Here is a 24,488-nt window from a genome sequence, read left to right as displayed (position 1 = left end):
AAGGCAGATATAAGAGATACTCTAGAGTATGTTGTGTATTGTTTAGCTACAAACAATGTTTTATAAATTAAATCTTTCCTTTTCACTCTACTTTTATATAAATATATGTTTGAGGAGAGTTTTAGTAGAATTTTGAGCAATAACATAAAATGGATTGACAACCACATACTACTTCTAAACAAGGTGGAAATACCACATTATGTGGCATTTGGAAGGTTTTTAGAGCATTTAGAGGCCACCGTTGTTTCTTGTGGTATTTAGTAATAGGCATTTTTGCAATAGAAATGAGTTTTCTTCTAATAGTCTGTTCTTGTATCTAAAGGATGTCATGCTGAGTTCTTAAAGGACGTTTACCAGATCTTTACTAATTTTTCTAGAAGTAAGTCGGGTAGATGCATGTATGGAACAATAGACAGGATAAAGAAGGAGTCCAGAAGTTTCCCGCATTTGTAAAGAGAAGATTGTAGAAAACATTAGGGCTGTTGGGGAATACTGAGGAATGAGAAAGTGAGAAAAAATGGAAAAGCAAAGCATTTTATGAGGATATGGATAAATATGAGACTTACAAATTCATGGGGTGGGAACCAAAAATAGTAATTACATTCATTTTGTCTACATGAATGTTTTCTCTATTTGTAGAAAAGCTACAGTAAATGAACTGTTGTGGAACTAGAAATATGTAAAAAGTGAGACCCTTTGCTAAAAGCCAGGCTGTCAACATACACATAGAACAGATTTGCATCCTTTCCACCTGTTTTCTCCCTGATCTTTATTTTATCTCACTTTATTAGCTAAAACTGCATTCTCACAACAGATTAGAGTACTATTTGTATTACTAAATTATTCTTCTCTTATCTAAGAGGGCTCCTGAAAGACTTTCTTTAAAATAACACAGTTCCTCTAGTGCATTATGTAGCTACTTAGACTGGAGAGGTAGGGATGAGGAGGAGAAATTTAAAATCAAACCTACTATCAACTGAGAATGAATCAAAACTGGAGAAAAGAATTTCAAAATTTTGATATGTGAGTGGAAAATAATTGTTTTAATAAATCTACTCTAATTGATGCAAACCTCTTTTAAAATGCCATAATGTTTATAGTTTTCTCAGACATTTGGGGGGATGGAGAGAAGCAGCACCATATTAGTGAATGTATTCTAGACCTAACAATTTGTGATTTGTCAGTTGCACATTTTGTTGATTATCATGTTCATCATCAGTAATCTGAGCTACTGAGGTTTTGTTGATATAATCAGTGTTACATTACACTAACCCTACTACAATGTTACTGATATTATATAGGGATGGTACTTTCATTTTAATTTGAGAGGTAAACAGTATTAATAACCTGGCTTCTTCCTAGTCTCTTGAGTAATGAAATTAGTTTTAAAAGAGTTGGCTCACATACATGTATACAGGCCAGCAACCTGTTAAAAGGTCCAGTGCCATTACACTTTCACTTTTACGCCAGATACCATTACTAAACTGTGAGTTCATTAACTCTCAAATACCATCCTCCACAATCTTCTAACAATTTTAGTTTCACTCTGGTTTAGAGATGTTTGTAAGTGCATTTTATGTTAATACTTAAACTTTACTTATAATTTGTTATAGACTAGAAATCAGCACCTAACAAATGAAAAAACAAGAAATTGAAAAAAATTTTCCTTTTTAAAAATAGTTAATGGACAATTTCACAGGGGCTCCGATCATACTTTACAATTTGTCCCAGTGTGTATTTATTGAATAATCAATATCCCCTAGACTTAGCATTTAAATATTTAAGTTGTACAGAGAATCATAGAGCAACATTAAGAAGAAATATTTTCAGCACTGTTTCTGTTTTTAGATTATCTGTGTCAAGAGCAGAGAAATATGGTCTCTTTTGTTTTTCACGTTAAATTAATCAAATGATCTCCCCCTTTCCCTTTTCTTAAATAGCTACTTTCAAAGCTTTGGCATTGCAGCGACCTATTAGGCAGTGGGATAATTGTGGAATTTTTTATTCTAATTTGGTGTCCTTTGGTCTTCTCTAAAATACGCCTTAAAGGTTTGAAATTATCTCTACTAAAACTGATATATTTTATCTATAACTACTAAGTAAGGAAAATTGATAGAAAAGGATACACCATTATATATACTTTCTCTTCTAAACAAGTTCTTGCCCTGTTTTAAATATGGTGATACGGTAGAAGGTAGAGTATTTCCTTTTGGTAAGTTACTTAAAACATAATTATAATGCTAATATACACTGTACTCGGTGCCTAGGAGTCGGAAGAATCAGTTCCAGTAATAGCTTAGTAAAATTCGAAACAGCGCCATTCCGAGTAAAGGCTTTTTCTTTTCTTTCCAAAACTGACTTATCTGGCTTTCCGGCTTTCAGCGCGTAGGGCGCTTGGGGGTTGTTTCCGGCAAACTCCGCCTCTTCCAAACCTCAGTTTAATCAAAGCTCTCTGTCTCAGGCTTTAGGTTAGCCGGCAGGTGGGTTTAGGGGTGCACCTACGTTTTACCTTCTTCCTATCCGGGGCCAGGAAGTGACAGCAACGGAAATATCGAGTTCCCGAGACTGGGCTCCGGGGACTCATTCGCTCTCACTCCAACCATCCACAGCTTTTCCAGAGTTCACCTTTTCCTCCCTGCACATGGTCAAACCCGTCCCGCGACCTCAACACACACACTCCGGTTCCACTGCCCCACACCCAGCCCGCCTCCAGCTCGCTGCCAATCACAGTCTTCCGCAGGTCCAGACCCACCGAGACACCACTCTTTGGGCTCTCTGGTCCCGCCCCCTCCAGAACTGCTTCCCGCCCTTCGGGTTCTTTGTCCAATCATCAGCTCGTGAGTGTTCTTCGGATCCCACCCCATCCATCCCCGCCTTCCTGAAGAACTGCCTCCTCCTGAGGCCTGACGGAATCACCTGACCCAGAGGCGCTCGGTCTGAAAGAAGGGAAGAAGGGGCGTATGCGTCGAGGGGAGGGGCACGAGAAGAAAGTGGAGGGGGGGAATGCCGGGAGTGGGGCGGGGAGAAGGGTTGTCAATCCGATCTCGCGAGAGAGGACGGAAGCCTGTGGGAACCCGTGGCCTTTAAAGTGCCGTTCAGCCCTTTCCTCCAGGGGTAGTTTGTAAACATCGCTGAGTTTAGGCCTCCCTGGCGACCGAAAGAAGCATGAATTAGTGACCTGGAAAGGTGAGTAGTGATGGGGAGAGGACCGCAGGACCAGAGACTAGGGATACGGAGAAAGAAGCCACTAACATGGCGACGTTGCTCACCATAGTCCCCACCCCCCGCTTCCCATCACCTCGGCCGCTCCTGCCTCGGTTCCTAGCCCTCGAGGAGACTGTGGCTATGCTACTCCCTCAGGGGCCGCGCGGCGTCTGCTTTAGGAGCCCGACCGGTGGGGCTGAACCGTTAGGTAACTGGTGTTCGTTGTTCCGGCCCCTCCTCGCTCGCACGCTTTCCTAACGAAGAGGAAAAATGGAATAACGGCTCCTCTTAGACCCCTCCCCCCGATTTATCTTCTCTGGTCAGTTCAGAGGTCTCTGGCCCCACGTCGGATCCGCTCGGGGCTCAGGGAGACTCCTTCAGTTCTTGGATTGAGCAGGAAGAGGGTTGTTTCTGGTCTCCCCACCCAGAACTCAGTGGTTGGGGACTGTGTGATGTGATGGCGGGGAGGAGGATAGGGAGGCGCGGCTGAAAATAGGGTCAGGGTCTCTGGCTGCGGTGAAGTATGGTAGAATAAATGGTATGGAGAACCTGTCTTTTCTGCACCCGCAACCCCCTACTTTTTCCCGCTGGGGCGGGGCTGAGGTGGGTGCAGATTGACTCTTGTATTTTCCCCCGTATTTTACCTTCCTGGATATACTGCAGAGCTTCTGTTGGGAAATAACCTGTGCTTTTCATTGATGCCCTAGGGACCAGGGCCGAGTATGTGCGTGTGTGTTCGTTGATTCTGTGTTCTCATTGAACTGACGCTGGAAGGAGGAGAGGGTGGAGGAGCTGGGACTATTTTTGTGCCCTTAGGTAGTGTAAAATTGTCTTTGCTTAATGGGGAGTCTTAAAACTGGTGAGGCCAAGAGCAAAACTGCAGTGAACATGGTGTTCAAGTAAAGGGATTTCTCCTGATGAACCTTAGGCCTATTGATTAATCCCTAAATTATGATGAGAATGCTGCAATTTCTTAAGAATTTTAAATTGTGAGACCAGTAACAATACATAAGTTAATATATTCGAAATCAGAACAAAAACTGTTACTCTGAGAACACTTTTTGTCCTATTTGAAGAAATTCATAACCACTAGCATTGTCAGTAATAACCTGTCTAGGCATAATCTTTAACCATGTATCCTCGGTCTATTGTATCAAAGCTATGAAGGTGAGAAGCTTGTTAAAAAGTCAGCCCTACACAGTTAAGTGCCCTGAAAGACACAGTAGCAGTTCTATCTCCTAATTGAATTTTTTACACTGACTTGAATCCACTGTAAATACTCTTTTCAAAATTACAGGAACACTGATGTAAAGTATGTTTAAAAAAATAGAGACACCCTTCTAAAGATCAAGAAACAGAATTAAGGAAGTTCATAGATCTTTAAAGCCATCAATAATTGAGTAACAATTAAGAATCCTAGAGTTTGTAAAGTATAAGAATCTTCCATATTTGAGAAGATGCTGCTGCCCTTAAGCTTTTAATTATTTAAAATACAGTATTGTGGTAATTTAGAATTTTAGGTGGTTGTATTTTAATTGTCAGTAAGGAAGTAGCTTTCAGGGACTTTTGTGTGTTTGTTTTTAAGGTTCATAATGCCTTCTGTAGATCTGATTGCATTTCCTAGAAGTTCTTTTTAAAATACTTATTAGAATGTTTATTTCATATTTGGGGCACTGTATTGTAACCTATTAAATATATATTCCAGAAATTCTTGTGTTTACTTTTTTAATTGGAGTATTTATTTCATATTTTTAAACTAAAGTAACAGTAGAAATGGTTATTATGGTAGCTCTTTAACAAATAATTTGTGGGGATGCTTTTTATTGGTATTCAAGATTTGGAAGCTATATGAATATCAAAAAATTATATGCTGTGCATCAAACATCTGCTACCCATAGCTAGCATTGCCTCTCAAGAAATCATCTACATTTTTTCTACCTAACTTTTTATATTTTGGAAAAGTTGAGTTTTAATGATTTAGATGTTCTCTGCTGGTATATAAATTTGATAGTTCGCATTTGATCAAGTTTATGGACCTTATTATCTGTGTCAGTCTGGGCAAATGAAACCTCTCGTTTAAAACCCAATGAATAACAATAAGTGTATATTTAACTGATCCTTATAGAAATCAATACTAAATAGTACTCGTGATACTATTCTCTGTAATTAAAATGTACTGCAAAAAACCAACAAATATGCATTGTTATAATCAGTAGTTAGTTTAACTTAGTATTTCTGTTTTTATCCTATACTTAAACCTATAAGAACACAGCTAAAATGCTGCATGTTCTCAATGTAGTTTTTAACGATGAGATAATAATATTTACCTATTTCTACCTAGGGGAAAACCCCATAAAACATATTTTTGTTCTGTTTCTTAAGCTCAAGGTTTAAAAGTTAGAATAAGGTATAGTTTCATAGAAATTTAAGCAAGTTTGTGGATCTTTAAAGCCAACAATAATTGGATTGTTTTGGATTATTTTACATATATTGTAAATATTTATTACAAAATTATATAATTATGGATACATATATATTATTATATACTATTTTCATTTATTCTTTTAACAACCTTGACACTGGTTTATTCATTTACATTTTTAAGTACATGTAGTGTTGCCTTTTTTTCTTCGTATTTTGGCAGTGGTAGTAAAGTAATTAAAAACTTTTTTTGCAATAAGAAATGATGTAAATAAACAGTGCTTTAGGGGGAAGGCCTGTTCACTCAGATGTGTATTCTGTATCTTAAAGATAGTGGCTCTCAACCATTTTTTCTGTCTTAACACCTAAAGAATAGAAAATAATCCCAGCAATAGTTGTAATTTATTACCACAGAGATTCTCAAGATTAGAGGGGAAAGACAAGGTGGGAATGTTTATAATTAGCAAAAGCCATTTGGCAAAGTATCAAGTGTATTTTGGTTATTTTGGTAGTATATAATTACCTTCATCTATAATTAAATGTATAAATATGTTCCCTAAATGTTCTTTAGTTTGCCTAATTGATTCTCAGCCTTTGTTATTTCAGTTTTATAGCCTCGTTTTTCTAATTCTTCTGTTGGGGCAAGTGTGTTTTATTTATTGAACACTTTTTAGAATAGTGTTAATAGAAATCAAATCCAATTTTGCCCTACTAACAAATAATTGTTTTCATTATTTCTGTTGCCTTCTAATTTATGTATATACATTATAGTTTTTACAGAGTAGTAATGAATTATATCATAGTTATCTTTTGTTTATTTTACTTTTATAGCATTAGCATTTTTGTAACACCTTTGTAGTATTTAATAGTTACATGATATTTACAAATGACTATTAAAATTTCCTCAATTTTAAATGCCCAACAGGAAAATAATTGTCTTCAGTTTCTGCCTATTTTAACACTGAATTTAGCAGTGTTAAATAGGTAAATATTATTATCTCATTGTTAATTTAGCAGTGTTTTTTCTTATTACGAATTGTTTCCATAGGATACTAATTTCATATGAGATTACTAGGTCAAAGGATGTAAATGTTTCTACAGTTGCCAAATTTTTGCTTCCCCAAACAGTTGAGCAAGTTTACACCATCATTAGAATATGAATGCATTCACTTCGTCAAAATTTCACCATCTTTGGAGTTGCGCTTGTTAATAGTGTAGAATTACTTAATTAGGAATTATTAATGAAAATAAATTGCCTTCTTTAGCAGTTAGTTTTATTTAGTTGATCTTATTGATGTGTAGTTATTTGTCTACCGGTGATCTATATGCTGAAACAGATACTATATATTTCATATTTTCTGTCATTTTATTGTCTTTGTTTGTCTTAAAGATTACTGACGTTTCTGAGTCTAATAACAATCCTTAAATTTTATGCAGTTTTACATAGTTTACATGTTGGATATCTTATGCTAGTTTGTTTTAATATAAGAGCTGCTATCTGAACTATAGACTTACAAATATTAAAATTCATAATATTTCCATATAGGTAACACTTGAAATAAAGAATGTGCATATTATAGCCAAAATGACTGAGTTATTGTTTTCTCAGTATTGTTTTCTGGCATATAGTAATTATATAATCAATGTTTTAAGGTAGTTATTAGGAGTCAGATTGTTATGGGTCTACCATTTAATATCTGTGTCACCTTGAGCAAATAATATAACTTCTCTGTGCCTCAGTTTCCTTATCTTTAATAATAATTAAGTCCTAGCTTGTGATAATTCAAATAATTAATGTATCTGCAATGTTTAAAACACTGTCAGGAACTTAATAAATACTGAGTATATGATGTAGTGATTATTATTGTTAAAGTTCATTCAGAAATAATGATCTCTCATAGCCCTTCCAGGCATATGTGTGGTGTGGCTTGAAGGTAGTACATCAACCATCTGCTTGGTAGCTTTGGCAATATAATAACTTGTAATTTGTGGTAGAACTTACTACCTACCTTAGAATTTTCATAAATCCATGTGAGAAAATATCTCATGTTTTTTGTTTCATATACACCTCTTCTCCCCAAGTCAGACTTTGTCTATATAAAGATAATGCAATATAGCATATCCATATTTTGAGATGATAGAATTGTAATATGAATTCCATAAAATCCAATTATTTTCTTCCATTCTACCAATCCCACTTATAAACATTTCAGTGAGAACTTTCATTTCTTCCTCTCCGTAGTAGAGATGATGATTAAATTAAAACACGACATTTCTATTGTTTGTTCTCTTCAATTCTTTACTAATTATTCAGGTAATATAACTACAACATTGGTTCTTAGCCAGTGTCAGGAGTCACTGGTGTCTTTTATCATTTGTAAGGAAGGTTTTTAATAATTGTTGAAATATAGGTGTTGCAATGAGGGTTTTTCCCACAATAATATCTCTTTCTACTTGAATTTTGACACACACACACACACACACACACACAGAGAGAGAGAGAGAGAGAGAGAGAGAGAGAGAGAGAGAGAGAGAGAAAGAGGGAGAGGGAGGTGAGCTTACTAGAGAGAGAGAGAGGGAGGTGAGCTTACTAGTGTTGTAAAGGGAATTGTACATAATCCATACCTATCTTATTTGTGCCCTCTTCCTAATGAGAAATTATTTATGTGACAAAGACTGTGAATTACTTACTATACTACTTGGAGAGCTCTGAGTGTCTATTTTCTTTTTACTTTTACAAAAGATAAATTTTTAGTAAGAAAAAAAGCAGTGATCGATAAGTATGTTTTATACATCCACCTTGAGCAAAAATAATGCTATGAACATTATTTCATGTAACAGATACGATTACCAAATCTAAAATTACATCACTAGTAAAAACTTGCATTAGCACTGTTTATATTTATAAACATTAATCTGCAGTTTCTTTGTATTTATATATTTCTAATGTTCTGTTGTAATTTTAAACTATAGAGCAAGTTACCTTATATACCTAAGGATTAGAGGTCTGGGAATAATTAAGGCTCACTTAAAAAAAAAAGAAGTTTAACTTAAAAATTGGACTACTGATATTTTCATTAAATCATATTTTGAGATATTGGTCTGCTTTCACTGTTCTCATACTAATAGTGTACTTTCATGAATACAGTATTGCGTAAAGTCTGTGATGCTCTTATGTGTCCCATCAACTTTGAGGAATTTCATCAAAACTTTAGTATACCTGTGGGAGTTATGATATATGTGAAGAACATCTGTCATGTCTGCTTCCGTAGGAAAAATTAACTGTTTTCCTCATTAAATTTGGATTTATTTTTTTCCCATATCTGAGAAATTTGATTTCCTTACATTGATGAACTAAACATTATGTACTAAATAACCTCATGGGATAACATCAAATTTATGGGGTAACGATTAATGTAAAAATTTTCTGAGAGTTAACACATGTAGTTTTCAGTTTCTGGCTTTAAAATAAAGAAGATGGTAAGATTAGGATTAATTAAGCACTAGGATACATTTAAAGTAAAAATACAGTAAAACTTCTAATAAACTTAATAGATATTGTATGACTACTATGCACTATAAAATATATTTTACATATATTATTTTAATTTATTCTTTTTGACAACCCTGAAATTGGTATATTGTTTCTTACTGGAGAGGATTGTAGTGAAAGCATACCATTTAAAATTTTTGTAATATTAAAACTTAGATACTTTAACCTTGAAAAGAGAATGAAGTAGAATCAACTGATAGCTATTGGTTTTCAAACTCTTAGGTTTAAATTTGTTATTATGCCCATTTTGCTGTTCCCAAGGTGAGCCCTAGGATCAATTCTTGCATTTTGTGGTGCTTGACTGGGATATAAGAAGGAAATTATTGCACAGAGAAAGCTGTCTATAAAGTGCTGCTGGTCTTGAAGCTTTAGGACACAGCTTATCCTTCTGGATACCTTAACATTTTTGCTCACTCTATTAATTATCTAATTCTGCATCACAAATTACCACATACTTTACATCTTATAACAACACAGATATATTTCACAGTTTTTGTAGATCAGAAGTCCACATGGCATAGCCGGGTCCTCTGCTTAGGGTCTTGCAAAGCCAACATCAGTATGTTGGCAGAGCTGCATTTCTTCTTTGGAGTCTTTGGGGAAGAATCCACTTCTAGTTCATTCGAATTGTGGCTGAATGCAGTTGTAGGACTGAGGTCCCTCTTTTCTTGCTGATTGCCAGCCAGGGCTGGCCTTTGCTCCTAGAAGCTGAAATGCTTTCCGTGCTGCCCTCCTACAGTAATGAATGGAAGACCAAATCTCTCCCATGCTTCTAATCTCTATGACTGGTACCGCTGCTGAATCTGACTCCAGAGGGAGAAAGTTCTCTGCTCCTGTAATTTAGTCTAGGCCCCCATGGATAACTCAAGATAATCTTCCTATTTTAGGATTCATAATCTTTTTACATCTGTAAAGTCCATTTTGCCATGTAACATAACCTATTCACAGGTTTCAGGATACAGTGTGGACATCTTTGCAGGACCATTCTGCCTACCATACTCATACGCGCCTGAAACAAAATTTGATAAACCATGTACCCTTACACATTTTTAAGTTGATTCATAAAATTTTCATCATAAGTTTAAATAGTAGAAAAAAATGTAATTTCTAGAGTTTGTAGATATTGACACCACTCTTTTATTAGTACCTTATGTCCATGGTGATTTGATCCTGTCATTGGTCTTAAAAAAAAAAAAAAAAAACTTGAATTAATTCATCTTTAACAAAAACTATCATTGTCCTTTTTCTTATTTTTATTTAATTTCTACTTTAACATAATTTTATCTGAATCCAATGTATTTTGATGTTTTTAAATATTTTATTGATCACCTTATCATCTCTGCGTGAGTATGAATTAAACTTTTCTAAGTTTCTTACTGCTTCCTCTTTGCTTTGTTCTCATGGAACTCTCTCATGATAGTGCATTTTTGGACAATATTTTGAGAATGGAAGAGACAGTCATTAAATGAAAGTTTTTATTTTTCCTTTCATTATACTGAATTCTGAATTCAGAACATTCCTAATCAAAGGGCAAAAAACACATCATTCTTAAAGCCATGCTTTGCTTTAACAGAAATCCGAGACAGGGAAAGACCCAAGTCTGAGGTTTAATGGTACCATCATTAATGGAGGCTTTAAGACACTCCTTTAAATAATTATCTTGTTCCACTGAGGTTTTTACAACCTGGGGCAATGCATTGTAATAAGATTTGCTCAGAGAGAGAGAGAGAGAGGTTTCTTTTGAAATGTGGAAGAATAAGGACTTAAGGAACATAGGCAGGCAGATCATTTTTAGGAAGGCAAAGACAGGGAAGTTGAAGATATGGAAATTGATTTTTTAAAAACTTGACCTGTTCAGACGTCGTTTGGAAAGTCTTAGTTACCTTCAGTAATACATGCACCTGTTTGAAAAAACTCCCCCGCGCCTTTTACCTAGTGCCTGTCCTCCCACGAGGCCAGAAGCCAACTTCTCTCGACTACCCAGGATTCCCCTTGAGTATGTTAGACTTCTGACTCCATGTCCAAGGGAATTAATTCCTTTCTCTCACCAATGTCTACCTTTTTGGCCCCATTTCCTAGCAAAATATCTACTTCTTTCCAGAATACTTGCCCTTAGCAGTGTTTACTCCCTTTAACAGAGATCCTGCTCTTTACCCACAAGTTAATTATATCCAAATATAAGAAATACAAAAACAGCTGGGGTAGAGCCATTTGTCTGTCCTTAGAATTTCTGCTTCATTTATCGTTTCCACTCTACATATGTATGGCTGAATATTCTGTTTGGTTCCCTTTCCCTTTAAGGAACTGTCTGTATATAAAACAGTTTTGTTGCTAGTTTTGAAATGAGACTCTTCCTAGCTTCTGGTATTCACATCAAAATTTTAAACTTAAAAAGGCTGTTTCAGCCAACCTTATTCAAGGTAAAGTGCAACCCTTCTTTCCAACAGTCTGTGCAGTAGGGAAATCTCCAAAGTTCATACGTGGCCTTAATGGGAGCTCAGTCCTCAGATAATCATAGAGGAAACTCTTCTTTCCCTTTTACATCTTACTTCTGGGTCCACTGTCTTTTCCTAATGCATTTGGTAACTAAGCTTTCTTCCAGGATCTTTCCCACTCTCACCTTGGGCACTTCCATTACTTACATAATAGTTCCATGTAATTATTTCTTTGTTTTGTAGACTGCTTAGATGAAGTTATCCTCCCAAACTATGACCATTTAGGTTGTTTCTTTTCTCTTGTATTGTTATTCTGGTCTTCAGATTGGACCCTTCTATCACCTACAGATTGGCCTTGAATATTTAGAGTAGACCTTATGAACATAGATCTTGCTTCTTGGCCACTTGGCAGGACTTTCTGCTTCTCAGATCTCCCTTCAGTAAGTCTACTAAGAGATGCTAAGGCAGCTCTACCAGGTATCCAATGTAAGATGTTACATTTTAGAATGAGGTGAATATGATGACAGAAACAACTAATTGTCTACCAATATGTATTCTCTCCTTTTTCCTTTTTGTGTATGCTCTAATTTGTAGCAAAATAAAGAATATATTTATATATATGGCAAAATAAAGAATATATTTCCCAGCTTTTTCTTGCTAGCTGTAGCCATGTGATTTAAGTCGTGGTCAATGGAAAGTTTCCTGTGGGATTTCTGAAAAGTTTCCCTAAAGGGAGGCTGTTTAAGTCATCTCCCCATTCTCCTTCCTGCTGTCTGATCAGCAGATGTAATGGCTAGATCTTGAGCAGTTGTTTTAAACCATGAAGGTGGTGCCACATGTAAAGGATGGCAAAACAATAAAATAGAAAGCCTGGGCTCCTAGTGATCGTGATTCAGGACTGCCTGTGTTTATATGAGAGAAATAAACATCTGATTTAAGCCATTGTTATTTTGAGTTTGCCGTCACTCACAGCTAAACTTAATCCTGATTCACATATAAAAAAAAGTCAAGCTGTTTCTAAATAAGCATATAAACTGGGTTCCATGGATGTTATGGTGCAGTACTGACACAAGAATCATTTAAGAATTTTGATGCTCAGATTCAGCACTGCTATTTTATCTATCATCTATGACTACCTCTTTCTTCTATTATAGTAAAAAGTCTTATTTTTCTCCTTTCATCAAGATTCCATTGCTGTACTTTCATCCTTGAAACTGTTAAATCTCTGATACGCGGCAGTGTGCCAGAAGTTATGGGAGGCCGCAGGGTAAACATCTTCCTGAAGTATTGAAGACTTTGGAGGGAACCTTAATTTTTTAACAAAAAATAATAGCATGGAAGACAAAATTCACATAGATTTTAAAATATGAAATAAACATTTTTAAAAGACTGTAGTGGAGTTGAACTGCATGAAGCTATTTCTTTAGATCTCACAGAGTAATGAGCTCACTCTTTTCTGCCTCTCCTCTGCCACAGGGATACTTAAAAGGAAACCTGAGAAGCACAGCTTACTCGATTAGAGTTGAGGGATTCCTGGCAGCAGAGTGAATAAAAGCTCATGGCCCACCAGCTAGAAAGGTAAGAGTTTTTAAGCTTTTAATGTAAAAGTGGTCTTTTTTATTTTGCGATCGTCTCTCAAATATTTCTGAATTCAACAGGTATTTTCCGGACAATAGTCCTCAAATTGCTAGTGTTCTACCATACTGATAGTGTTTAGTAAAAAAAAAAAAAAAAATTCTGTGGTTCAGCAAATTTGAAAATGTCCTTTTGGAGCTACTATGCAGAGCAGTGTATAATATAGTACACTGAAGACTTGAATTGAAGTGTTTAATTTTGTTTAAACCCAGAAGATCTTGAACTTATCTGACTAGAGAGCCTTCCGTTTGGCAAAGGGTTCCAAGATGAAAGTCCCAATTCTCCTAGAATTTTATAAGGATAGTAACGAGTTAATCCGTGAGGTATTTTCCATATTTCCAAAATATTTTGGATGAAAAGTGTTATATTACCCACTGTAAGTGGTAACTAACTAAAATCTCAAATTTATTTGGATTAAATGATACCAACTAAATTTACTACCATGATTATTTCATGCCGATCAGAAATATTAATAAGTTACATAGTGCTTCATACATACCTTTAAAACATCTGTGTGGCAGCCACCATGTGCTGATGTTAAAAGTTATAAAGTACAGTGGTTTCTGTTCTCAGGCCATTTAGAGCTTGGAGATATAGCTTCTAAAAAGGAAGGAAAATATTGATTTAATAAATGTGGCCTGTCATACCAAATGTTTCAAAACAGGGTGGTCTGGTGATAGACTCTGTCAGGTAGATCAAGATATACAAGCAGATTGGCCTGTGCTGTTGTACCTGAATCTGGAGGTTTAGATCAAAAGAGAAACTATGTGTAAATGTACAGTTACTCTTATCTTGACAAAAATTTGGAAAATAATTTAAATGTACATATATATTTGAAAAAGTGAACATTTTTAAGCAGGTATAAAAGGAAGATAGGAGGCAACACTTGATAATTTTTTCTTGCACACTACTGCTTATTTAATTTATATGTTCAGGTCTACTGATTTGGTTAGAAGCATTTTCCATAAAATGTAAATTCCATGAGGATAGGAACTCTGTCTGCGTCCTTGTACTCTGAGAAGTCTAGCACAATTCCTACCCTCTTGTACGTAACAAATATCTATTGATTGAATGACTAAATGAGAGATCTGAATTTCAGGGTTGGGAGATAGTGAATGGAAGGATGTCAGAGGTGAGTCGTGTTAACTAAGAAAAGGATGGATGAGTGGGAAGTGAGAGTATTCCAGGCTGAGAGAGAGAGCTGAGTAAAAGCCCGCACTAGAGGCAAGAGATCAAAAGGTAGCATAAGTCTGGAGAGGGAGGCAAGAGCCTTTCCATTCAAGGGTCTGGAAGCAATTAAAAATACGAGGCCTTATCCTAAGAGCATTTTTTTCATAAACTGTTCCTTTCCTCTCATTTCAGTTGGTACTACTTGTGTTCAGACCATCATTCTCTTTTCTGAATTCAGTAGTAGCTTGTACTAGTTTTCTTATGCAAGATGTCTCCTGCTCTCATTCATCCTCCTCACTGCCATTAGTGATCTTACCAACATGCCCCTTTGATTATTAGTTTACCTACTTAAATTCTTTCCATTTTTTATGGCAGGGTTAGGGAAACCTTTTATTTAAAGGGCCAGACAGTACATATTTTAGGCTTTATGAGGGCCACACTGCCCCTAACCAATTAAAAATATGAAAAACTTTCTTAGCTCAACATTTTGGCATAGAGCCATCATTTATAACCTCAGAGTTGGGGTGAGGATGGAATCAAAACTCCTTTCCAGGGTGTAATAGACACTTCAAAATCTCCTCTCTGGTCTTACCTCTCTTCCTTCAACCTTCTATCCCACACTTCAGCCATCAGAGGTTCTTAGAGCTCCATAAGTGTACTATGCTTTCCTGTGCTTTTACATGCTGTCTCCTCTGCCTAAAACATCGTGCCTAACTGGCTGATGCCTCTTTCATAGAGAAGACTAAGCTCAGGCATTACTTCCTTCAGTAGCCTTCCCATTCTCTCTCTCTAGGGTTGGCTGGGTACTTGTCTTAGTTAGAAAATAGAAAATAAGTTAAATTGAGGTTTAAAAACCAAAAACAAATCCAGGAGCCTCATACAGAAGACTCTCGCATGACCCAGTCATAGACAGCATAGTCAGGTATCACGGAAACTACATTCCTTCATCTTGGCTTCATGGTTTCTCATCTTTGTTGTTTTTCTGTGCCTATCCTTTGCCTACTCCACTCTGGCCTTCATTAATTTCTTATCAGCATGAACATGACAATATAACCATCAGTCATGAGTACAATTTTTGAATACCTGGCACCCACCTCTGTTTGGCTGATTTTTTTTTTTTTTTTTTCTTTTCCTTTTTGCAGATTTCCTGAAGAGGTAATCTGATTGGCTTAACTTGGTCAGGTGTCTCCACTGGTTCACCTGAGCCGGGCATGTCAGGGTCATGGATGTATAGAGTTGCCTTTTACTGGCAGTGTGGCTCTCTAAGGGGGTATACAGATGCTGAAGAAAAATGACCGCTCCAGTGTACTCCTTACTCCTCTATGTTCCCATAGTGTCTGTGTATGTCTTTTTATGTATATCACTGAATTAATAATATTATTTTCACTTGTCTTCCTTACTAAGCTGATTTTGAGGGCAGGGACTTCTTATTCTAATGTGGTATTGGATACAAATTAGGGAATCAAATGTTTTTCAAATAAATTTCATTAAAAATCATTTGTATTAGACATATTTAGAAATGCTGTACCTTGTATTGAGCATTTAGTATTACCCTTATTTTAGAAATCTGCTTTGAAATATGCTTTAAACATAAGAGATTATAATATTTATAGTTCTGTAACCAACTAACTAGATCAGGTTCACATTTTAGAATCTAGAAATTACTGAAGTTACTCACCAGAAATTTATTTTTTCCTATTTTTTAAGATCTGTTTACCCACACTGTTTTCTATGAAGTGAATTAGTTTCCTTCTTACTTGTTTTTAATAGAAACATAAGAAAAACACATATTTTTACTAACCAAATCATTTGAATGATAGAATTCAAAAGAGCCTGGGAATATTGATACCACAGTGTAAAGGATCACCTATCTCCCTTAACAGATTTAACCCACATTTCCTATATTAAAAAAAGGAAACCGTAAATAATTACGTAATAACACCTCTTAAGTCTTTATTCAGATATGGAAATTGTTCTAGTGTAGTATGATTTTGTTTGCTTTTAACCTTGCAGTACAGAACATAGTTTTCCTACTCTTGAACATCTCATAACATGAAAGTTATAAACCAGAAACAAGCGGAGAATTGTTAGAGAATCTCTATATTTTATAATATTTTTCTCATATAACTACTGTTAAAAACTATATACTAATTATATAAGATATATAGTGAATTATTATAGTGCATATTATTTACATAGAACTTAAACTCCTATAAGGTTTTTTTAATTTAAAATTAAAAAATTTTTTTTTTAGTTCAGAATCTTTTAAGAGTAAGTTGCCAGCAGGATATCCCATTATCTTCAAATACTTTGTTTTCTCCAGTAAGATGTTCTCCTACAAAACCACAATATAACCACAAAAATCAAGAAATTAACATTAATATATTATTACCATCTAATTTGCACATCACATTTATGTCTTGCCACTTATTCCAATCATGTCTTTATAGCAAGAAGATTCAGTCTAGAATCTCACATTGGAGTTAATTGTTATGTCTCATTGGTCTTTATCAGTCTGAAACAGTTCCTCAGCCATTCCATGATGACTTGAACACTTTAGAGAATTATAGGCCAGTTAGTTTGAAGAGTTTACCTCAGTTTGTGTGTAATATTTCTTGATAATTAAGTTTAATATGTCCTCAGTATGGCTGTCATGGAAGTGATGATATGTCCTTTTCATTGCACCCTTTAGGGGGCATGTGATATTGATTTCCCTTGCTTCTAGGGTTGTTAACTTGGATCACTGGAGTAAGGTGATGTTTGCCAGGCTTTTGTACTATAAATTATTCTTTTGCCTTTAGTAATTAAAATGTATTTTATAGGGAGATACGTTGAGAGTATGTAAATATCCTGTCTTATCATACTTTCAGTTTATTCTTTTATATCAGTAGGAATTAATGAAATCTTAATTTATTCACGATATGACCCATTACTATCATATATTTTGATTCTCAAATTATTCTAGATTTGGCCACTTTCTGGCCAAATCCATATGTAAGTCCTTCTTTACTTTCTGAGACAAGATATTCAAGGCCCATCTGTACTTTCCCTGCCCCAGCCCTGGAATCATCCAAATTTTCAAGGAGCCCAAGTTCCTTTTGGTGGAGATTGGTATTTAGACATCAAGATCTGGGTGCTAAGTGGGCTTCTAGCTATTGTGATATCAGTGTTCCAAAGCCCTCTCAGTGGACACAGCTAGAGAAGCATAGAAATATATATGCATGTATATATGTACACATATATACATATCTTTATATCTATATATCTTTATATCTATACTGAAAATCATGAGTTCACACCAATATCTCTAAACCTCATCTAATACAAAGGTTCGTTCTGTATAAATAATTACCTTCACTCATAATGTGAATTTGCCTTCACCCACCACATCCTTTATATTTACTTATTCATTTAATCCCTATGTGTGTATATAATTAATTATATGTTTTTACTAGATCCTTTCCTCCTCATTGAGCAGATGTCTTTTTGCTTGGGCCCTGATATCCTTTGCTAGACTAGTGCCAACCCTCTTCCTTACTTCATGTGGATAACTCCTCAACCTGCTTGGGCACTGACATCCCGCATCAGGCTATGTACCCCCTCCACATATTTTCCTCACCCAACTCAGACTCCCCTCTAGCACAAACCCCTTCCCCCACCCATAGACACCTTTATCACCCTGTCCAGGCTCTGACACTCTGCACTGGGCTGCCTTCAATGAAGATATCCTTATATATTTTTTGTTCTGGGGCTTGGCTTTTATATTAATTTTAAGTTATAAGAAATGGTTTGCCAGTTAATTTCTTCCATTTGCTTCTATTCATCTTTTCTTAAAGTGTTCTATACTATTTTCTTATTGGCATTTTTTATTATGTGTGATTTTAATAGGTCAGTGGAATAACTCTACAAGTCCCAAAAGAGTCTGTCTATACTATTTTTTTTAAAGGTGGTTTATATAAACTTTCTGTCTAGTTGGTAGGTATAGAATAGCAAGGTATAATAGTTGGTATGCTTAGTAGAGCAAGGCATACCAGTTGGTAGGCACAATATAACAGTAGAAGGGTTCTTGTCCCATTTTTTACCTTAAGTAAGTCATTTCAACTCTTATTATTACAAAAGGAATTGAAGTTAAATGACTGCATTCCTCTTTCTTCTGCTAGAATGAAAGTTTCTCAAGTGCAGGGGCTTTTTTCACCTTTGTATTTTGGCATTCATTTGGTGTTTAAATGTTTCTGGAACTTAACTAAGTTTAAATATTACTTTGGTTTTTAAAAGCAATATAAACTGCATTTTGTTATTAGTTTTAGAAGGTTTTTGTTAGGTAAAGTGAACTAAACTTATTTGACTTGTTCATATCTAATGGCTGTCTATTCATGCCTTAATATTTAATGAGTAAATGATATGAACAAGGCACTATTTTAGGTAGTTAACCTGAAGATAAATTCCTTGCCCTCATTGAGCCCACATTCTACTGGTAATGACAGAAGGATAACCTATATAGGTTATTCTAGTGTTCTTTTCCCTCTTAGCACAGACAGCATGGTAAAGTTGGATATAAATGAAGAAATGGAATCCTACCAGATACAAGTTTTGCCTAAGGCCAGGGAAAAACTTTCTTCGTCCCATCTCCCATAGCAGATCACTCTTGACTCCAGGACTCAGAACTGTGGCTATTTACACATTTCTCTACACGAATTATCCACTTTTTCTGACATTCTTGATACCATAATTTTATAAGCAAAATTATGAAAAATAAGATTTCTTTTCTCTGTACCATTGGCTTATTTGAATAAGTGCAAAAAGTTACTCTCATCACCACCAGATATGGTTTCAGTGATTGTAAGATGAAATAGTATTAGCAGAATTTTAAAAATGGATCACTGACCTGGATAGTTTTAGTATATTGTACTTGTCCTTAAGATAATAGCTAAGTAAGTTATAAAGTTATGCTTATATAGACTAACTACATTATGAGACAAATAGGTTTTGATGAATTAGACTAAGAACCTGACCACCACCAACTACATTTTAAAAAATTTAAAAGCCTTCTGAATAGGTATTTTGAAATACTAGATCTCATCTTTTTCAGGCTTTTCACCCTCTCGCTGGTTGCTCTTCAACCACAGCCATAAAGGCTGAATTAAATGTTTCTTCCTCTTTTATCCTCTTTGTGTGGAATTGGATATATTAATATATACCTTTGTTTAAGGCATTTACATCAGTGTTCATATTTCAGAAGGAGTACTCTGTTATAAAAGATTCTTAATGACTGGATTTCTGGATGACAGTAATGTTATTGAGTGTTTTTACTTTCTACAGTGTTTCAAGAAATGTTTCAAAACTATTATTACCAGTGGGAAACCACTTTGTTTTTCAGTATCCTTGCCATGAAAAAAAGGACGTGATAAGTTGCTCAACTTATGAAATTCAAGTTACGTGTGAATTCTGCCAGGTGTGTATGCAATATTTGGTATTAGCCATTTTAAATATTTTAGATTATAAAAGTTTTCAAAAGTTGTTTCTAAATAAATATTTTAGTGTTTTCTTAAGAAAATACTTATCTAGTATGTAGTTTAGCTGATACTTCTATTGTGTTTTTAAATTATCAAAGAGAGCATCAAAATATACTTAACTATGACAGACATAATAATACTAGTCCCATGACATATTCTGTGAAAAGGGATTCAGATAGCAAATGGGTGTGGCAAAATGCCATATTCTCTGTGCTCCTCCAGTCATTGCACTTGAACATGTTAATGACTCTGAAAAGTCCTACCAAAAAAAATTACTCCAGCATTTCCCAAATTTTTTGGCCACATACCTTTGTTCTGTAATAACTATTGTTATCCTATTGAAAATGCTTTGGGAAACTGCTGTGAAAGGTAACAAGCTAGTGTTGAAAAAGAGCAGTGTTATAGAATTTTTAGTTGAGTCAAATACAGTTATTAATATGTAATTTCTAGAAAGAAAGCAAAAACAATAAAAACCTACAAGTTTATAGAAGAAATAATTGGGAACTTAAAATCTAAATCGAAAAGTGGGAATATAATCTTGACTCAGAAAAGTCTTTTTGTAGTTGTTTTGTTCAAATCAGGATCCAAAAAGGTCACCATATTGCATTTGGTTATTATGTTTATTAAATCTCTTTTGACCTAAAACAGGCTCCTCCCTACCTCCTCTCTTCTTTTGTTCCTCATGATATTTATTTGTTGAAGAGATAGGTCTTTTGTCCTATAGAAGTTAGCTAATTGCAACTTGGTATTGTTTTACATGATTTTACATGTTTGTCTCCTGTATGAGATTCAAGTTTGACTTTTTTCCCCCAAGAATACTTCATGTTCTTTCCATTGCATCATATCAGGAGGCGCATAATGTCTTTGTGTCCTAATTTAAGACTGACCTGTGAGTTCAGGTGCCGTTAGCCTGATCCAACCTAAAGCCATTATTTCATTAGGGATTAAAGTGGTGATTTTCTAACTACAGTATTTTATTCTTTCTGCAATTATACTGTTGAACAGAACAAATTTAGCCTGATAGTCTAGAGTTCCTAATTTTTTTTTCTGTAGTATAAAATCTGCATGTTACATATATTTGTCTACTCAAAATGGAAGAGAGGGTTAAAATGTCAGTAAAAGTGTTCTATTTCACATCCAAATAAAGAGTTAATAAACTTAGTGAAAATAAAATATAACATTTTAAATTACTCTTTATTTAAAAATCTGTACTGTAAAACATTTAGCCATCTTTTAATGTTTTATTATAGGCAATACAAGGACCTGTGGAATATGAGTGATGACAAACCCTTTCTATGCACTGCCCCTGGATGTGGCCAGGTAATATATAAATTACTTTAAATCATTTTGTATATTCACTTTTATTAAAACACTGATGACAGTATACGTTATCATTAAAAGGATTCTCTTACAGTGTTTTGTACAATTTTGGAGTTAAATGAAAATAATCCAGAAAAATTTTGGAAAGAAATTTTTCTTTTTCCTCAATAGCATTATCTGAGTTTTTAAAAATTCGATCTAATATAAGGGAAAAAAATGAAGTCATATAATGGAAAAGTAGAAAACCTGGACGGAATCCAGGGTTTAAAAGTAGTTTCATTTGACCATTATTGGTTGAAAATCATTGTAAGCTGCCTAAATGGAAATCAGATGTACATTATCTTATATGAAAATTATTTTACTTGTGAAACTTAGGAAATTAACTAAAATATTTACCTGAAGAATATTACTAATGTATTAATGTTAAGTCTAACATCTTTAATACAGAGCATGTGTGGAAGCGTTTTCAGAAAATAATACCCCAGTTTGTTTCCGAAAATAATATTTTAGTGTTTTTAACAGACTATTCTTTATTAATCTATTGCTATTATAATTAATCTACTCCTAAAATAACTAGACACTAGGAATGGAAGAATAAATTTAATGCGTACTGAAATTACAAAATACTTAAATATACAAACTATAAATGATAAACGAGCATTAAAGTGTCTTATGGGTTCTTATTTGTTTTGTTTAGTTCATATTGTTTTTATTTTTTTAGTTCATATTTTCAATTGAGGAATATTTGATATAAGTAAACTTCACATACTTATAGTGTGTAATTTGATACATTTTAACATATATATACCCATAAAATCAACATAATATAGTGAACAAATTCTTCATCCCAAAAGTGTCCTCATGCTCATGTTATCCCTTCCACCCCTCCCACTCCTGTCAACCACTGATCTGCCTCTGTCACTATAGTTTGCATTTTCTAGAATTTTATATAAATGCAATCATACAGTAGGTACTTTGGCTTCTTTCATTCTACATAAATGATTTATAATTTCTCCATATTATATGATCAATAGTTTCTTTTCATTGAGGAGTAGTGTTTTGTAATTCCACAGTTTTTCCAAATATTTGTGGACATTTGCCTTATTTCTAGTTTTTACGTATTACAAATAAAGCTTGTGTGAATATTTGTGTACAAGTCTTTGGACACATACTTTCTTTTCTCTTGGGTAAATATGTAGGAATGTAATGGTGAGATCATATGATACGTATATATTTACTTTTTAGGAAATTGACAAACTGCTTTCCAGGATGGTTGTGCCACTGTACATTCCCACCAACAATGTATAGATTTTATTCCATATCCTTGCCAAATTTGGTGTTGTCAGTCTAATTTTAGCCATTTTCATTGTGTGTATACTGATATATCTTGTGATTTTAACTTGTATTTCTTTGATAACTGAAAGATGAGCACTGTTTTGTGTGCTTATTGGCTGCTTGTATACTACATTTTTTGTGAAATATCTTTTGAAATCTTTTGCCTCCTTTTTTCTTTCTGGTCATTTTAATTAGGACCCCTGGCTATTCATTCATTGAAATATAATTGACTTGTTCTCCTCTTATTTTTATAATAGACACTCTAATCTAGACCATGTTTATTTGGCTAATAAGAAATGTCAGGAAGAATTGGAACTTTTCTGCGTGTCCCTATTAAAACTGAAAACATGCTACCCTGTCTTTTACATGAGCCGCAGTCATTTTGCATTGGTCTCATTTTGCCTGTTTTTAAAAATTGGGTTGTCTTTTAATTATTGAGTTGTATGAGTTCTTTATATATCCTGAATACCAGTCCATTGTCAGATAGTTGCTTCAAGTCTGGTTAGCATCTTAGTTTTCTTAATATCTTTTGGTGAATAGTTGTTTCCAATTTTAATGAAGTCTAATGTATTAATTTTTTCTCTTCTGTGTTTGTTGCTTTTTGTGACTTGTTTAAGAAACCTTTGCCTACCCTAAGTCACAAAGATATTCTCCTTCGTTTTTCTCTGAAAGCTTGGTTTTTTATTTAGGTTTTTGTTCTATCTTGAATTAATTTTTGTATTTAGTGTGAGGTAGGAGTTGAAACTTAATTTTTTCTCATATGGTTTTTCAGATATTCTAGCATCATTTGCTGAGAAGATTTCTTTTTCTTCATTAAATTGCTTCAGCTTCTTTGTTGAAAATCAAATGATTATATAAATGCGGGTCTATTTCTGAGCTTTCTATACTGTTCTTTTCATCAATACGTCAACATTTATGCCAATACCATACTGTCTTAATTACTCTAGCTTGACAGTAAGCTTTCCAGAAAGGTAGGGTAAGTTCTCCAAATTAGTTTTCCTTTTTCAAGGTTGTTTTGGATACTCTTAATTATAGTCATTCTGGTGAGAGTGTAGTGGTATCTTATTGTGATTTTAATTTAACCTGGTGTCTAATGATGTTGAGCAGAGTAAAGATAGGAGTTACTGGAGTTGTGCTCTTTTAGATAGGTCGATCAGGGAATGCCTCTCTGATAAGGTGACATTTAAATAATGACATGATAGTGTAAGAGCAAATCCTACACATACTTGGGGGAAGAGGTTTCCAGACTGAAGGAACAACAAATATAAAGGCCCTGAGGAGAGAATGGGTTTGTTGTGTTTAAGAACAGAAAGATGATTCTTGTGGCTAGAACATATAGCAATCAACAAGGAGGAGGGTAAAAATGAAGTCAGAAAGATAGGGAGAAAAAAGAGTCACTATCCTGTTGGGCTTTGTACACCGTGATAAGGTATTTGGGTTTTATTCATAGAGCAGTGAAAAGCCCTTACTGAGCTAAAAGTGGAAGCAGGTAGAGCATAGACTGGCAGCAGTCAAATGAGAGACAACAGCAGCTTTGACTAGGTGGTAACAATGGACATAGACATATACTGATTTGACATTTTGGAGATATATTTGATGTCTCTTATTTTTATAAATTCAGGAAAGCTAAAAATAACAGTTCCCAGAATCCCTTGCAAGTAGAATTCTGGATATGATTTTAGGTTCCACCAATCAGATTTTTTCATTTTGGTAAATCACATTTACCCCTTGGATTAAGACTGAGTTAAATATAGAGAGAGGTGGCATTACTCAAGATATCCATTTTGCTGTAGTAGATTGAACAAACACAACATGACTCTGTAATCCCTGGTTTGCAGTGAATGCAATATGTTTCTAGAGGCAGGCTTTAGATAATGACCAGTTTTGCTATGTTGTTCTAGG

General features: G+C 34.6%; 1 protein-coding gene across 2 annotated transcripts in view; it reads left to right on the top strand.

Annotated features, from left to right (window-relative positions):
• Positions 1 to 3,020: 3,020 nt before the first annotated feature.
• ATF2 (activating transcription factor 2) overlaps positions 3,021 to 24,488 on the top strand; it is a 71,208-nt gene continuing 49,740 nt past the window's right edge. For both annotated transcript variants that reach the window (XM_025039341.1, XM_006921222.3), the window contains exons 1-4: positions 3,021 to 3,186; positions 13,090 to 13,191; positions 19,796 to 19,870; positions 21,182 to 21,251. In XM_025039341.1, the coding sequence (XP_024895109.1) occupies positions 21,227 to 21,251 (25 nt within the window). In that variant the 5' untranslated portion in view covers positions 3,021 to 3,186; positions 13,090 to 13,191; positions 19,796 to 19,870; positions 21,182 to 21,226. The remainder of the gene's footprint in view (positions 3,187 to 13,089; positions 13,192 to 19,795; positions 19,871 to 21,181; positions 21,252 to 24,488) is intronic.

The sequence above is a fragment of the Pteropus alecto genome, unplaced genomic scaffold (genome assembly GCF_000325575.1).
Source record: "Pteropus alecto unplaced genomic scaffold, ASM32557v1 scaffold3, whole genome shotgun sequence".
NCBI lineage: Eukaryota > Metazoa > Chordata > Mammalia > Chiroptera > Pteropodidae > Pteropus > Pteropus alecto.
This window is presented reverse-complemented; position numbering and strand designations above follow the sequence as displayed.